Genomic DNA, 17,349 nt, shown 5'->3' on the forward strand with positions numbered 1-17,349 from the left:
TGATGTGTGATGTCAGGAAGGGGACATCAACAAGGTAAGGATGGATATACATTACCTTTGGTGTGTTTTACATTAGTGGGGCCCCGCTGGGGGTGTGAGGGGTGGGGTGGTGTAGGGTCCTTTGGGAATGGAGGGGCTGGCCATGTTAACTGACAATTGTGTGGATTTTGAACCCTTACTACACAATTCAGAGTAAACATAAACAAAGTATCCTCTTTTTTTTCCTCTTTTTTGTGTTATTCAATTTGGTGTGTTTTCTGTGAAAGGAAGATCCGTAAAGTCAGTATGTTTATTTACTAATTGCACCCTTTCACGTCTCCTCTAAGCAGTGCATTAGTCTCCATGTTCCTGCCAGCTGACACTGACCTCAGTGAACTGAGGGAAGAGGGATAGCTTGTTCCTTAAGCACACACATCCATTTCACTGCCCTGCAGATATTTGTAAGAGACCTCTTATAGGCATGCACATGACCTCGCTCACAGGTACTCAAGCGTACAAATGCACAGCACGAAGGTGCGTGCGCGCACACACACAGCTGCCCTCTGTGCCTGTGGCTGCTACTTCCCCCTGACATCAGTGATTTGAAGCAGGAAATGGCTGTTATTCCTCAGTGACACTCATTATCAGGAGGAAAACACAACAAAGAGTGAAGGAGAGGAAGTGTAGCTGTTTAGCTGTGGCTATAGGGAAGCTGTGCATTGTTACATGATCTCCCTCTTTAATGCTTCATAATTATCCTCTCCTGCATTAGCGTGACTTTCCCAGTGATTAAACTACAACATAAACAACAATGCTTCAGTGCTCTTGTCAGCTTTGATGCCTTTTCATGAGAGTGTTTCTTCTGTGTGTTACTGAAATGCCCGCGTTTATTTCTCTGTCTTTTTCTGTGTGTGTGTGGGAGTGCTAGTTGTGAAAAGAGGTTGTCAGAGCAGCTGCCAGACAGACAGCCATAGCTCATTACTATGCAACAGCTTAATCAGCCTGCTGTCATCAGAGACACACACACACACACACTGAGTACAGATGCACTCAACATGCAAATTGTACTCATGACCGCATACATATTTGTTCGCAAATGCACACCCATAAACATGCAGTCAAAGTGCAGAGCTGCTGCTCACAGAGGGAATGAGGAGCAGACATGCTATTATCATTGGGTCCAGCTTATTGCTACTGAGAGTTGATTGTTTAGAGGACACTCCATTGAGATTGGTGTGTTTGCAGCTTTGCCAAGAACCTGTCTGATTCCTCATGTCACCAAAAGCGTCCTTTGTCTTCCCCATCTGGACTTTTTTTTTTTCCCCAAAGTTGGCAAGGACACAAGAGCGAGAATTCCTCACTTGCACCCCTGATACCCAGGCGACAAATTTAGAAAATGTCCGTGAGAAGGTCTTATTTAATGTTAATAACCTTCTGTCTTCCCAACTGCAGTGCTACGCAAATGTTGTAGTAGCATTAGTGCGGTCATGTACCCGCCACACACGTGCATGTGAGCCAAACATGGGCTAATGCTGCAGCAAAATGGCCACACAGGTGGTCGCAGCTGTTAATGACCAAACACAACAGACAAGTGGATTTCTCGGCGAGCAAACCCAAGGTGCTAAAGGGCAAACAACACGCAGAATATGAATGCGGGGCACAGCAAATTCCCTTGCTGGTTGCTAAACAAGCATGACTGAGCTATTGCTGTGGAGTAAATGAATTAATGCTCAGCAGAGGCGTGGAGTGTCCAGTGGTTAGAGGAAGTGTCCTGCAGCCTGAAGGACACAGCCAATGTGAGTTCTGTGGGGATGGCTTAAATCAGCCTGGCAGTAACCTAACACATAAAATGGCACTTTGCTCAACTGGATTTATGTGGTTTTTGGCAAGGAGTCGAGGCAGTGACTGGTACAAAAAGAGAATGTTTTAGGACGAGGTGGAAATAATTTAGGCTGAGGAGTGTTTGCGTGTTGCCGTCAAGAGGTAAAATAAATGTTTTATGAAGGCAAGCTTTAGCAGATCTTGCCGCCTCAATCCCTGTGATGTGGAGAGATGATCTACTGCAGGGGCCCAAAGCCAGCGGGGCTGATTGAAAGCACGTTGTTGAGGCTGTGAGTTTGAGACTGCAGACAGGGATACATCAGCAGAATTGGTCTCGCTTATCGGAGGAGGTCGAGTAAATGGAAGAGCGAGACACTTTGACAAAGTGGGAACTGGCTGACGTTCTTTTAATTCTGTCGGCAGCTCAAAAACCCGTACTGCGAGGAGGAAGTGAAATTTGGAGGAACAAAAAGTAGGGCCTGCGTTTTTGTAAAGCACAAGAGAAAGTGCACGCTCGCTCAAAACATGATGGAGTCATTTGCGCTGATTAATGTGGAAAAATACAGTGTGTTGCTCTTTACGACAAGCTGCGAGCTTACAACGTTTAATTAGGGCAGACTTGGAGAGCTTTGGGATCACAACGTATCATGCAATCTCATTACTGTACTTCAGAGAACCATTTTATCTTCCCAAAACTCTTTTGACTGAGTCCCACACTTTGAAAACAAGCCTGATCGATCGAAGTGTCTTACACCCCTTTTTCACCTGTGCAGTGCCATTGCCCAATTTAGAATCACAGCACCACAAAATTGCTTCTCCCAAAGTTGTCAGTGCTTGTGGGGAGGGGCTGCTGTAACAAATTTACCAATGTTTGGCAGATGTAACCCAACTTCTGCTAGTAATACTGTGTATTGGCTCTCATAGAAAGCACCAGGTTTGGCACAGCATTAGTAGAAAATAGACTGTTTGATAATGTAGTACAAGATCACAGATTTGATTCCTGCATGGTCCCTGAGCAAGGCATTTTAGGGTCTCACATCGTGTCTGTCATGACTTGTCCTGTATTATCCTAATCCTTGAGGAATGCAGTGAAAGCTAAGATTTGTTTCAGCTGTAATTTTCCTTGCTGCTGTTTGGAATAAAAGTCTTAAAATGTCATGTGAAGTGGTGCTGAAAGACAGCTGTTTAACCGAAACATCGTCCTTAGCCAATTTCAGCTGGGTGTAATAGAGCAGTGTGTGACCTTCCCTCACATCCACACCTGCATCTGTTCAATGAGCAGAGCTCCAACAAATCAGAGCTGCTGGGGAAATGCTCCATGTTCAGGAGCCTGTTTGGCAGCATTATATTTCTACATATTTCTCTATTTATGACAGCCACTTCGATCATGCTTCCTATTAGTTAGCTCCTGTTTGTGTTCACCCTCTCCCTATGCTTATCTCCTCTTTCTCTTGGCGACTGGCGTTGTGTCTCCCCCTTTCTGTGTCTTCCCAGGCATTGAACTTAACCTGGGGCGTCTGTCGGTGACAGAATGACTGATGTGCAGGGTTTTGCCTGCTCCACCTAAACAAGTGCAAACCATTCTGGCTGGTTGGGAGCCTGTCAGCATTTGACTGTGTTTTGTGTGTTTTTAGATGTTGTTTTATCAACCCCCCCCCCCCACAAAAGCTCACACTCACAGTTTATGTGCAGTCCACATTACTAAACACTGAGCTCAAAATGTGCATTTGGCTCGAATGTGGCTGATTCACTCACTGTGAAAATCCAGCTCTCGATATGACTAGTTTTAAGTATACATACAATATGGCTTTTTTACAGACTTTATAGACAAACAGTGAGGACAACCCTTTTTGCTATATTGCATTTCTCTGTATAAACAGACAAACTGTGTAACTAGCAAAGAGCAACACACTCGAGTCATGTGTTTCCATTGCAGTTAAGTGCTAAGAATGAAATGGTTTCAGGGTTTGCTTTCATTGTTTTCCTTTGATCCGTAACACTGAGTCATCCCAGGAAAATGTTACGAAATGCATCCAGGTATTTTTGGTTGTGTGCATCCTTTGAGTTCAGAATAGCCGTTGGATCACAAGTGACTAAGTCAGATGAGATCATTAGAACAGGCATCAACAGATGAGCACAGCTTTATGAGCTGGTATTCATACAACTATGATGACTGGCTGTAAATTGAATTTTTAACTTGGCGTATGAAACACTATATAGCAACAATCAATGTCTTGTAATCCCATTTGAATGATTACTTCCTCTAATAAGTGACACAGTTGGCTCAGCTGTGTGGGTTACTGGTATTAGTGCTTACATAGCATACAAACACCGAGTGCACACCACGGACAATGAAGCTGGCTGTTATCACGTCATTGTGGCTCAAGATTATGGCTACGTGATAAGCCTGTAATTACTGCGGTGACACTGATGCATGACATACTGCTCTGTGTGTTTGTGCAGGCAGGCGTTTGTGTGAGAGGACAATGTAGCGTAGTGTGGCTAGCAGGCTGGAGAAGGTGTCATAAACCACAGGACGTGGAGGGCCATCTGTCTCCCTCTCTGTTCCACACACACGAACACACACACAGTGGTAGCATGTACTGGCAGGGAAAGACATTAATCATCAGGTTTGGAGGAGCTCCCAGGAGCAACATACAACCTGCTGATAGAAAATTTGAAACAGACACACACCTACACCTGGATTGAGTGTTCAACAGGGCATAAAATAAGCTATATGACAATGATCTCACAATCATCACAGAACAGCGAGATGAAAGTTGTTTATAGGAGCACGCTCTGATGCTTATTTGCAGTCCATCAGCTGTCCTGTTGGCTGTTTGCTCATCACATTGTGTACCCGATAAATGACAGCATGCAGTCCAAACATCTGCAGAATTCTGTACTGTGTTTTGGGAGCCACTCATTAGAAGTTCAATATTTTAACAAAACAAATCTATATAGAGCACAATCCTGAAACACAAGCGCGACGCCTTGTTTTGCTTGTGACTCACTCTGCCATAGGCTGAACATGCACTGCATAGCCACTAAAAAGTGATGGCACATGTGCTCTGCTGATGGTTTGCATATACTAGTTATGTACCTGGTGATTAATTTACCAGTCATTTAAATGAGAGAAAAAATTAGACTGGTCAAGTCGTCTAACATACAGAAACCCTTCGCAAAACATTTAAAACTGAGTGCTTGAAATGGATAAAGCTAACATTGGCCTAACATATATTGCATGTGTATTTTAAGAGTTATATGAAATAGTTATTAGTCATGTTTGTCATTAATCAAATCACGTTTCAAATTTTTCTGAAATGCGCAGGACTTTTCTTGTTTTTTTACATTCTGGTTATACATTGCTTTGGTTGCTTGGTTGTATAGTCGCACACATCCCTAGCTTATGATGTATGGCGATAATACAAATAGCCCGAACCACTGAGTGTTTGACACTTCCACTTCCAATTGATATTTAGGATACTGGACTCTGATAGGATTTAGATCGATAGTCGACAGGGATATTTTTGGAACGCATATTGATAGATAAGTTCCCGAAACGATACTAGCAATAACTTAAAATACATCGTCACAAAGCTGGAACCAAGTTTTTAGTTTAGAGCCTCAGCAGTTCCCTTGATCGTGTTTCTTTATTTATATAATGAAAAAATATTTTTGGACTTGTCAGAGATTCAAAGAATATTATAATATTTTTCGCAGACATTTTTCACCATTGCTGTACTTTCAGGCACTGTTAATCAAAAAGAATCCACAGATTAATCTACAAGTGAAATAATTGTTTACTCCATATCTGCCAACCGTTGGGTTGAGTAGGGTTATATTTCAAGAAAACTTGCAATAACAACATTTTCAACGATATAGAAAAAAAATATTCTGAACATTTTATCAATACTTGCAGGCAGCAGAATTTATTAGTGCAACAAAAATGAAGCTGTTTTGCAGCGAGCTACTGTTATTGATGACAGACTTCTTAATTCGAAATACTGAAACAACATCCCAGGAGAATTATAGTGCAAAAGCACGGCATTATATCAACTGCCACAGCATACCAAATGTAAGCATACAAGTAATAACAAAGTAGCTTAACCTTGTAACTTGTAAGGAGCTTGCTAATATTGTCATATAATAAAACAGAAAATATTTTTCAATCTGGGATTTTGTATCTCTAGTTGAGCTTTTTAACCAGCTGCTTAAAGCCCTGCTTTGCCATATACCATCTAACCACATTAATAATTTCCATCTACCGTTTGCTCTTCCTGTCATATGGAGTGCTGATAGTGAATGCAGTTAGTGATGCTTGGTTGAATCATTTGCTTACTTTTGGGTCGTGCATCACCAGCTGCTAGTATTTCCTCCTTCGTAGCCTGGTTGAACTACACAACCAGGCTACGAAGCCTCAGGTCGCCTCAAGTGGCAAAACAAGAACATTTTTTCTGTATAGATTTACAAAGTCTTGTGCTTTGTTGGAGGTTGTTAAAGTATCACTCTTAGTTACTAGGGCTGCCACGTGTGTGTGTCCCAGAATTCATAGCGCAGCCCATCGTGGCCCTGCTCAGTTTCCAACAATGGCGGCAGCTGGTTAGTTTTAATATTACTGTTATTATTCTTTCTGGGTCACAAAATAAATGTTTTACATATTTTCAGGCTAGAATGTAACTGTGTAAACTTCAAATATCTGCTCAGTTTATCAAGACACCACATATTTTCAAAAGCGCTCCGACGTTTTCAGAGGCGTCTTGTTACGCACCAGCTCGATAGTTAGCCTGGGGCAAGGCTCACTAGAGCCGGTGAGATCACCGGACTCCCAGCAAATCGCTTTCAAACCCACCACCGTCTTTCGCTACTCAGGTTAAACATGATATATAAGTCACTTAGATAACTTAAAAATGTTATAGTTTGGCTTTTTTTAGTATTTTATTTGTTCCTGAGTAAATCGGTTTGGCTGAGATTAAAGTTATAGTTTTTACACAGCTGAATAAACATCAAGCAGACAGCTGATCATCAGAAGTGTGAGATGCTCCAGAATTTACTCCGGTGTCCTGTTATATTTTAGATAGCAAGGAGTTTATTAAACTTCACCGAAACAATCTGCAAATTTCATTAAAATTTAATAAACTATCATCTTGTCTTTATTTTTAGTTAGCACATACCTTAAACACTTAAAGCTGTAAGCTAATGATTGTTATATAAGAGCAGATGCATGCTGGTGCAATAAGCGGTATGTTTTACGTTAAATGGATGCATGATCTGATTAGTCGACTAATCACAAAAATAATCGCCGCCTAGTCGACTATCAAAATAATCGTTTGTGGCAACCCTATTAGTTACTAAATCACCATCAGAGGTTGACACACCACTCTTCCTCTCAGACATGTCTGGGTTTCTCTCACTGTTATGTGTTGGGAACGTAAAGGCATGTTGCTATAGCAATGATATTGTGATATTATTTTATATCGCATAAAAAATTTATATTGGTATTATTGCAGATGGCATGATACGGCACAGCCCTGCTTATGAAATGTTGCCGTTTCATTGTTCTCTCAGTGTAGCAACTCTGTGGTATGATGTGCATTCCACTGAGGTCACATTTAATCACATGAAACCACCTGGGGCCATATACATGTGTGAATGTGTGTGTGAATGGGTGAATGACTGAATGTAGTGTAAAGTGCTTTGGGGTCCTATGGACTAGAAAAGCACTATACAAATGCAGGCCATTTACCATATACAGTTTGAGTTCCAGCAAACAAGAAACGAGTAGTTATTCAAAACTGTTAAAGGTGATTCTGTGTGAAGGAGTTTAATACCAATCGTTGCCTTTGTTCTGCTAAGATGTGTTAAATGATTAGTGCTCTTAAACACTATCCATGTTGTTTCAGCAGTACTGGTGATAACCCAGTTGTCCATTGTGGCAGAAAATAGAAGTTAATTAGAAAAAATTATGCCAGCTTATGACTTGCTGACATCAGAGTTTTTCTCCCATTTTTGAATCCTTGTGTGATATTTTCTTAAGCCCAGGGCAGCAGTGAACGAGTGGGAGGTCACCGAGTGCATCAGGAGGAGGGAGGGGAAAAAAAGTGAGAGGATAGAGGAGTGTGTGTGTGTGTGTGGGTGTGTGTGTGTGTGTGTGTGTGTGTGTGTGTGTGTGCGCGCGCGAGACATATTTGGAAAAGGGTCAGCTAGAGTTCCCCTGTCACTGAAGTAAGCATAAGGGATCAGTGGCAACATTTTTTTTTCAGCTCAGTTTCTGCAGAATAAACTAACTTTGCCTCCAGTTCACGATTAAACTTTAAGGTTGTGAGATTGAGAGCGAGGTTTGTGTTTATTTTGTTTCACACAAGAGAGGCCAAAAAAGAAAAAGAACAGCTGTATCAACAAGAAACACAACAACATAAACTACAATACAGTACATTCATCTGCAGATATTTCTTTCTTTTTTTCTTTTAAAACCGCCTTAACGAGTTGAAAAAGTTAGAACTTGTGTTACCCTTACAAAAAAAAAAAAAGCTTTTCAGATCTGTGCTGGCATTGTTGTGGATTGTGTGCTGTGACATCGCCGTGAAGTCAAGTCCTTTTGCCCAGAAATGTTTTATCGACTTACAGAATGGATGACTATACATCTCTCTCTCTTTTGTCCTGTTGTTGTTATTGTGTTAGTGTTAGTAAAGACTGCACAGTTACACTGAAAAAGGACATAAAGATGGCAGGACTAGCCTTCTTGGCTGTCAAAAGAATGATTTTGTTAACTGGAAGATTCAAAGTCTTTCTCAAGGAAACTTGGCTTCTTGAAGTTTCAGACTTTCCTGGCTGTGATTGAATAAGGCCTTAGTCACACAGACGTAGAGACCGCTTAGGAACCATCTGTCAGTCACCAGTCGTGAGGGGAAAAATGTGTATTCCTGGACTACTTGTGAGTGTTGTTGGACATTGCTCCTAGCCGGTGTTAAATCGATTACTAAAGCTCCAGTCACACAGGCTTGGAAACCAGTCAGTGACCCCCCTGGAAACTATCACTAGAGAAAAGTGTGTATTATGGGACCATTTGGCAAGTGGTTTCTTTAGGTTTTGAAATTGGTTACAAAGACCTCGTTGTGATTGCTTCGGTTGTTAGCAGGTTGCCACGGTTTTCCATAGTTTGTATCGAAGATGCCGACTTGTCTGCAAACACTCGCCAACTACTTACCAAGTAAAGTGCAATGCAAACTGGAAACGGGAACCTTTAAGGGAAAACTTGTGCCTTTTGAAGCATGTTGGTTGCAATAGTAATGACCAAGTTATTCCTCGAAGGCAAATTAATGTTACACATTTCTGTTTTGTGATGCGCTTTTTCAAGTTTCAGTGTTTGCATACCACAGTAATCTGTTTTCACCCAGTGTCAGTCAGCAGCCACTCGTTAACTAGTTGTGGAATATACATTTTCCTTAGCAACCAGCACTTGCCAGGGGGTTGCTGACTCTAGCCCACTATAGGACAGGATGACCGAGGCCTTAGAAAGCTAGGTTAGAAGGCTATGTCTATAAATTTTAATTGTGAATCCCACATACATGCTAATAAGTACCAACCAGTAAAGTAGGAACAAATTAGGTTTGGAACTGTTTTTAATCATTGCTTATCTGAGTATAAAATATTATTATTAGTTATTAGTAATAGTATTAGTTCAAGTTGACCCCCTATTGGTCATTTGTTTAACATAGTGTTGCACTCATGTTCTACAAATAAAACATTGCAGAAGAAGAATCTGTGAAAAAGAACAAGTGAAGGCAAAGATAATAAATGTAACAATAAACTGGCTGATCACTTTCTGTGAATTGAAACCAAGGCTTTGTGTGTTTGCTGTACTCTCCTCTTTGAAGGAAATACAATTTGCTATGTTTAAGCCTCCCCCTGTAATGTCCTAATTTCCCATTGTGGGACTCCATTAGCTGTAGCAGAATGAGTGAAGCAGATATCGACAGGAACAGAGGTTCCAACACGCAGTATTAATGTCTGAAAGAATAGACCGTTACGTTCGGGACAGAAATTATTTTGGAATCAATACACACACATACACAAACCCACACTCGGTGCCCAAAGGGAGGCTAGCAGTGAGGGCCTAAGTGCAGAGATAAACACCATTTGATTGGGTTAACAGAGGCAGCTCTGTTTAGACCTGCCGCTTTGCCTCCCCATAATATTGGGTTGTCTATCTCCTCTTTCACCTCCTGGTTATTGAGCTGGTTCTATTAGTGAGAATCAACTCCACTGTAATACATGGAGGGAGGTTGGCTGTATGTATTTAGACGTGGCCTCACTTGCCCTCTGGCACATCCAGGCTTTCAATCTAAAACATTTTAGGCTGAGGGGAGATTACATTTCAAGCAAAACCATCACTCACTCACTGCATTAATGAGAGGAGGAATTAATTACTTGCATACAGTAAATCACACAAAGTGCACAATGACGTTCTAAACTAAATTCATCAAACAAAAGCCTAAGGATATTATGAATGACGCAGCCAGATGAGTTTTTAGTTCTGGAAGCTGATAACGTTTGTCCTGAGGGCGGGACAGCTGATCCTTTTGTGACCGTTGCTGTTTTGTGTGTATGTTTGTACATTCAGACCACCAGATGCTGTTTAGTTGCTGTAGGACTATTAAACAAAAAGATGTCAAGGAGAGCAGCAAATTACTCGAACTAGGAACAGAGGACTCTGAGAGGCCTTTGTCTTTATTTAAAAAGGAGTCAGCACTTCTGCAGCATCTTGCTGACAAGACAGACATATTAGAGAATCTCTACATCTCCTCCCTATTAGACAGTTATGTAGGCCAAGAGACCCATTTGCATTTTACTTTAGACTTGCTAGCATCACTGCAAGTTATGTGAAGGCAGTGAAAGCTAAGTTTAAAAAAAAATGTCTGTGGGAGAGAGTCTTTGAAGCTTGGCCCCAATTTAGGTCATCCCAGAATTGCTCAACAACATCTTTGCCCTCAGAAAAAGACAGGAGCTTCTGTGTATGTATATCCATGTGGAATTTGAGGTAGAAAAACCTTTAACTGAGGCTAAATGGGCCACCAGGGCTCACTTTGGAAAAAATGTGCAACTATTTTCTGCACAACAAGTCACAGTGGTCAGACTAATCTGGGATCAGGTGTCATACACTTGAAAGACACCGTAAAGTTGTATTAGAAGTTCTAATGGAATTCTTTGTTTTTCTTTTCTTTTTTTAAAATGAAATTTCATGAAGCTAATATTTTGTAATTGCAGCACATCTTAAATGTAATAAGGCACAGGTTCGTCCACATGAGAAAAATACCATAAGGTAATCAGCATTTTCAACTTTCCAGTGCTACTAACCACAAATCTGTGACATATAGAATCGGAGAGCAATAAGTAAATACCCTCTGGAGCCTGTAGGTGAATGCTGTGAAGGTGATGAAACGGCCCACAGCAATGCAGGGGAGCAGCAGCACTGACAAGTCACCCCTGAAATGCTACAGGCAACATCACGTGCTGGCTCTGACACAGCCACCGGAGCTAATCATTGTGACTCATGATAAATTCTACCAAATCTACTTTATTTCAGAAGCATTCATAGATACAACAAAATATCTTCAAATGAAACAGTAACTGGAGCTTTTTTTAAGCTCTTTGTGACACAATTAACCTGTGCAAAATTGAATAAATGAAACCTCAACTACTGACACACTTGACATCATATAGTCCAATAAGCCAGCATCAGTCATTACGACAAATATTACATGTTACCAATCTGTAGCTATTGTTCTGCTTAGGGTTTAATGTTAAAAATATAATTATACATGCTATGCTTTAATGTACATCACTGGATGCTGTTGCACTGTATATAAAAGCAAACATACATTTTCTTCTAGAATCGCTTTTGTTTTCTATACAACATGCAGTGTAGTATATGGACATGCATGCATTCATACTGTGTGTAATTCATTTGTGTGTGCATGCAATTAATAAAGGCACTAGATGTGTAGACCGCCCCAACAGATGGCCTTTTCAGCACACTTCCCTCTCAGGCTAGGGCTCTTGGCAAGCTCCAAAATACACACACATACAGAGTCCTGCTCAGAAATACGATCACAGTCCTAATGCATGCTCCTGTAGCCAACCAGTTGCATAATACATTATTTCTGAGACATTACACCCTCATGAAAGATGGAGGTATGAATGTGAGGAGGACCATTTAATATCACATTGGCTCTGTCTTCAGCGATTTGTGGAACCTGTGTGTGAAGGTATATTATCCATGCTTCTCAGGAACATCCCCTCACATCAACAACTCGGCACTTGCTTTGCATCGAGAACAAACTACAGTTAAGTTATTCTATTTTAAGTCCCAAAAAATGGTGCCCAGTTCTTGAAAGGCCACAATGAAAAGCATAATTGTACTCGAGCAGACATGGAGGGCGTATTCACATCATCGCAGCTAATGCCGTGCACAGACAAGTATCATCACTGCAGTGTACATAAAGCATTTAAAGCGATTACTGGTTAACAATGACTGCATGTTCAACATAAGAGCGGGGGGATCATGGATGGTGTCATTCTGTCTTACAGACGCCTACCTGAGTAAAGAATGTGTGGCGAACACACCTATTAATATCAAAGCAGGATTTTACATTGTAGCTGTGGCTACAATGTAGCTTGCCATCACCAGTGTGTGAATGGGTGGATGACTGAATGTAGTGTAAAGCGCTTTGGGATCCTTAGGGACTAAGTAAAGCGCTATACAAATACTGACCATTTACCATGTTGTAGTCAGTTAGTTGCAGTGACATTCAAAAGTAAGCCTAACTATTATTTCCGCAGATGATTAATCTGCTAAATATTTTATATTCAGTATGTTTTGCACACTTCTAATTCCTACTGCACCTGTGTATTTACCACAACTGATCTTGTCTTGTGAGTGCTAAAAACAAGCCTGCACAGGTACACTCCACATCTCACAGATGGCTGAACTCCGGGTTTTATTTTAAATGCACTCAGCGTGTGTTGCCAGTGTTAAGAGCACTTGAGCAGCACCATCCTAACCAGCACTGGCAGTGATCATTGGCTCTTGATTATAGTGGTAGGCTAGCACAAAGCCATGTGTTCATTGTGCTTTTCCCTCTCATTAATCTGCCTCTCTCCGTCTCTCCCTTTGTCTCTCCCTCTCCGTCTTTTTCCCTTCATCCCCTTTTCGACACTCCTCCCTCCTGGATCAGGAAGCCACGTCCCGTATCCCAGCTAGTTTCTCAGCAGCAGGTAACGCAGCAGTTTGTGCTGCCCTCACAGCCCAAAAAGGAAAAGAAGGAGAGAGTCGAGAAGGAGAAGAGCGACAGAGAGCCGCCGCTTAAGAAGAACAGCCACAAGAAGATGAGGTAAGCGAGCTGATGCCAGGTTGGCAGAGTCAGATATTAGAGGGATTCATGAATAAACATGGAAAAGTGCAAAAACTGTTTATGTTGCCACCTGGAGTTAGGCTGTCATGTTTCGTAAAGAATTTCAGGAAGTGGGAAGTGTGAGACACCAGGAGTATATTTCAAAGCAGCACCAGGAAGACTCTCTTTATGCAGGATTTTTAAAAATAGCCTTGTATGCTTAATGGTCTTTTCCACTCACTCATCAGGCCAAGACTAAAAAACATCGATCGCAGCAGCGCCCAGCACTTGGAGGTGACGGTTGGGGACCTGACAGTCATCATAACGGACTTTAAGGAGAAGGCCAAGCCCTCAGCCACCTCGGCCACTTCCTCCAGCTCCGTGTCATCGGCCGACCACCACAGCCAGAACGGCTCTAGCTCAGAAAACACAGAGAAGGGCCTTTCCCGCTCTTCCTCACCCAGAGGAGAGGGGAGCTCGGTCAACGGAGAGTCTCACTGAGTCAGCCTCCTTGAAACCTTTCCCTCCACCCCGCCTCCATCAACGTCTCATCTGCAAGTCCACAAGTCACTAGAGGAGTATCCTGCCTCTACATTAGAGCTGCACGATAATGAATAAAACTTTTCTTTTTCTCCTGTTTGTTTTTTTTTTTTTTCTTTAAAATTTTTTGTTTTTATTAGAAATTTTTTTGCTGCAAGGACACATCAGATTTGGCGAGTTTGATCAGTTAGCGGATTTTCTACAGCAGTGGAATTGTGCATTTAGAAAGCAATACGACTTTTGCTAAATCTTGGAAGGGTTTTAGTAGTCTACTTGGTAGGTTGGAATTATTTTTTGTGTAGTTGTAAGTAAGCAGCACACTGTCTAAAAGCTTGCTCCTGGAATATTTACTCACAGACTGATGAGGAACTTCTTCAGAACTGACAGGAGAAACAAAGTTTTGGATAGAGTGCTGGATCCTCATGCTTTAGGTTTTCCTCCACGTGCACCTAACCTCCATGATTTGTCTTTTTTCCCTATGAAATGTGGATCCCTGTCCTTGCTTTCATCTTCATAATCATCATCAACATCAGTGGATGGCAGAGGGACTTTTTCTTTCCCCGTGTGGAATATTCTGCCTCTGCCTGAATTCATTACCTACCTGTTATAAACCCGAACATCAGTGTCCCCACACTGAACCTTTAACCTGATCTTGATACTCTTAAGCTTCCCCTGTTAGACTGCCTCTGCTGTAATGATTTTCTTTTTTAAACACAGCACAGTGGTGGCACTCCCTCTGCCACTTTTTGTTGTTTTTTTGTTGTTTTTGTTGTTTTTGCATAGTGATTGAAGCCCATTGGTTACTGAAAGTCCGTTATATCCCCTGGCAGGAAGACACAGTATGAAGGAAAATCCTGTCTTTAAGTTTGTGCCACAGTCAGCAATAGAATAGAATCGAATCTGTCCCACTGACGGTTACAGCGAGGACAGTGTTGGCTCTGTTACATCTGGCTGACATGGTTTGGGTGCAGTTGTCTGATTAGAAGAAAAGGTCAGGGGAACAAGTGCAAAGATGTCACCTTTATCTTGTGATGAACCATTTCTCTGATGGGAGCGTACTCTTCTGGCATGAGTGCCTCCATTGTAGAGCACTGAATTAATTTGTTATGAAAATGATCAGAATCATATTCTGTGACCTTCACAATCACCATGCCTGAAATTTTCTGAACATGTATATAGGAGATTTCACCATTTTCAAATAACCAAGGGAGCAAATACCTTGGAGAATTCTGCCCAGGTGCACTGAAGCTGTTCTAGACATGTGATCATAAAAAAAAGTTTATTATGGCTTTCTTTGTCCTTTAATTAGTCACCCTTCACTAACTTTCAAATGCAATCAGCTGGTCTTTGTGTCATTCAATTCAGGCAGTAGCTACCACAAGCCTGAACTTGTATTAAGTGATCTTTTTATATATAAACACACTACTAAGTAATTTTAGCATACATGTACCCCAGCTGCCAATTTTGTTCTATGTTACCTTGCAAACCTCTACTTAGTAATGCCAGTTCCCAGGAAGGTTGATGGCGCATAAAGCAGCCTTTAAATGCCAGCTTCCTAGTACAAAATCCATGTTATGTATTATTGCTCCCAGTGTAAGAACAGTGCAGGTCATTTTTTTTGGGTCAGTTCACCACAAGTCAGCAGGCATCATGTATTCTGCCCAGACAGCAACCTCATGTTCAATTGTGAGCTAGACTTTCATGTAGAAAACTGACAAAACTGACTACAGATATTTATCAGTTCTGCAACATCATATAGCTTTTATGTTTGTATTTTTATGACCTTTACATAAATGATGCCTACACCAACCACCTATTGTCACAGTGATTGGTAGCAGCAGACCATATCTGGGCTATGAGACGAATAAAAATTGGACTCTTGTTGCTCAAATTTACCAATCCAAGGAAAGGCCTTCGCTGCTTAGTATACATCTGCAAGATGAATAAACTACTGACAGAGCTAAAATCAATAGAATCTGTGCTCTGATTCATTGAGTTGATATATTTTTGCCCTCTAGCTATTAAAAAAATCACTTAATGCAGCATGTAGAATTACGCAGGCTTCTTCCAGATTAAAGTCGGCGTGAATCTTTGCTGTTTTTTTTTTTTTTTTTTTTTGTTTTTCACATCGTGGCTACATAAAGTAAACAAATCCTGTCCCGAGTCACTGACTTCCTTTTGGATCACGCCGATCACATGAACCCACAGACCGATGTACACTCAGCATGCTGCCTTACAAGATGCACATCGTCAGTTTGAAGCTTTTATTTGCTGTGCTTTTATTTTCTTTAAGATCTGTTCCAAACCAGGTTGATCCTGTGTGTCACTGGGACATTGTCAGCTAAACACAGTAGATGGTAAAGCTGTAAGTGACACCTGTGTTCGCCTGTTAATCTCTGCTTCAGCTTCTCCTTCACCTCCACACTTAAGCCCGACGCTCTTCCCCGCAGTCGGACACTCGCGAGTAGATGTATACGAGTCTCAGGAAGCGCAGTTTGCTCACTCACGTGCTGTTCAGCATCCCAGTGGAGAACCAGAGGATGCTGATGTTGCTCCGCAGCTACCCTTTGGATGCAGCGTTGTGCTTGTACAATGGGGGAAAATGAGTTGTGGACTTGCACTTTTACAAGCTGTATGAGTGATGTCTTGCAGTGTGATGGACTTTATTTAACTGACGTAGCAAAAAAGGAAAAAAAAGAAAAGAGGGGGAAAAAAAGGCAGAGCTTTAGAGTATTCAAAACTCCCAGCAGAACAACTATAGATCAACCTAACTACACACAATAACTTATAAAACATGTAGAATAATTAAACAGATGAAATAGATATTTCTAAACTATTGTACTACAATGTTTTGATGTGGTTGTATTATCCATCATACCAGTGTTATTGTTGAGATTTTTACTCACTATTTTAGAGTGCATTCTGAGAACTGTCATGGCATGATGATACTAAGGTCTTGGTATATTGTGGGAAAGGTTATGTCTCTTAGTTTGTTAGTATTTGTTTCAGTGTGTCGGGAGTGTCTCCTCTTAGGTTCGCTACTCTAGCTGGGACTAGGCGTGTGAGCCCGGGGAGAGCTGCTCTGATGAACATTTGCTCCTTGTGGCAACAATGGAACACTTTAAATGTGTTAGTGTCACTTATTGATATAGTTTTTTGATTTTTTTTTTTTTGTTGCCATGCTCATTTGTTTTAAAATGTGTGAACTTGTTTATTACATGTCTGAATAAGAAAATTACAAAATTCAAACACACAAAGCTGCTTTCTTGTGTACACAGCTCTCATTTGTCACTTTGTTGCGTGCAGGCAAAGGCATGTTGGGGCTTGCCTTAGCACTCAATATTGTAGTCCTGCACTTTTAATTTGAAAATTCAAATCAAGACTTAAATATTAAACAACCAGCAGCTCTGATGTTGTTATATACATCAGATAAGTGACCTTTTATGTCCCTTAATGAAAATGCAATTGAAATTCAGGGTTGTCAGTTGCAACCACATCACTAAGGATGATTTGTCACTTAAAGCCACACTGAATCAAAGACACTGAATGAGTCTTTTCAGAGGTGAGACCCGTGGAAAGTTGCTGCAGACAGGGGCTGGAGGGGGGAGGGATGGGG

General features: G+C 41.3%; 1 protein-coding gene across 1 annotated transcript in view; it reads left to right on the top strand.

Moving 5' to 3' along the window:
- yaf2 (YY1 associated factor 2) overlaps window positions 1-15,219 on the top strand; it is a 16,527-nt gene extending 1,308 nt beyond the window's left edge. The window contains exons 2-4 of the mRNA XM_085436821.1: window positions 1-34; window positions 13,038-13,193; window positions 13,442-15,219. The exon at window positions 1-34 is cut by the window's left edge and continues 92 nt beyond it. Coding sequence (XP_085292947.1) covers window positions 1-34; window positions 13,038-13,193; window positions 13,442-13,694 — 443 coding nt within the window. The 3' untranslated portion in view covers window positions 13,695-15,219. The remainder of the gene's footprint in view (window positions 35-13,037; window positions 13,194-13,441) is intronic.
- Window positions 15,220-17,349: the final 2,130 nt, after the last annotated feature.

This window comes from Copadichromis virginalis, linkage group LG17 (assembly GCF_057382275.1).
Source record: "Copadichromis virginalis isolate Kocher_CV1m ecotype Utaka linkage group LG17, C_Virginalis_male_GT1.1, whole genome shotgun sequence".
Taxonomy (NCBI): Eukaryota; Metazoa; Chordata; class Actinopteri; order Cichliformes; family Cichlidae; genus Copadichromis; species Copadichromis virginalis.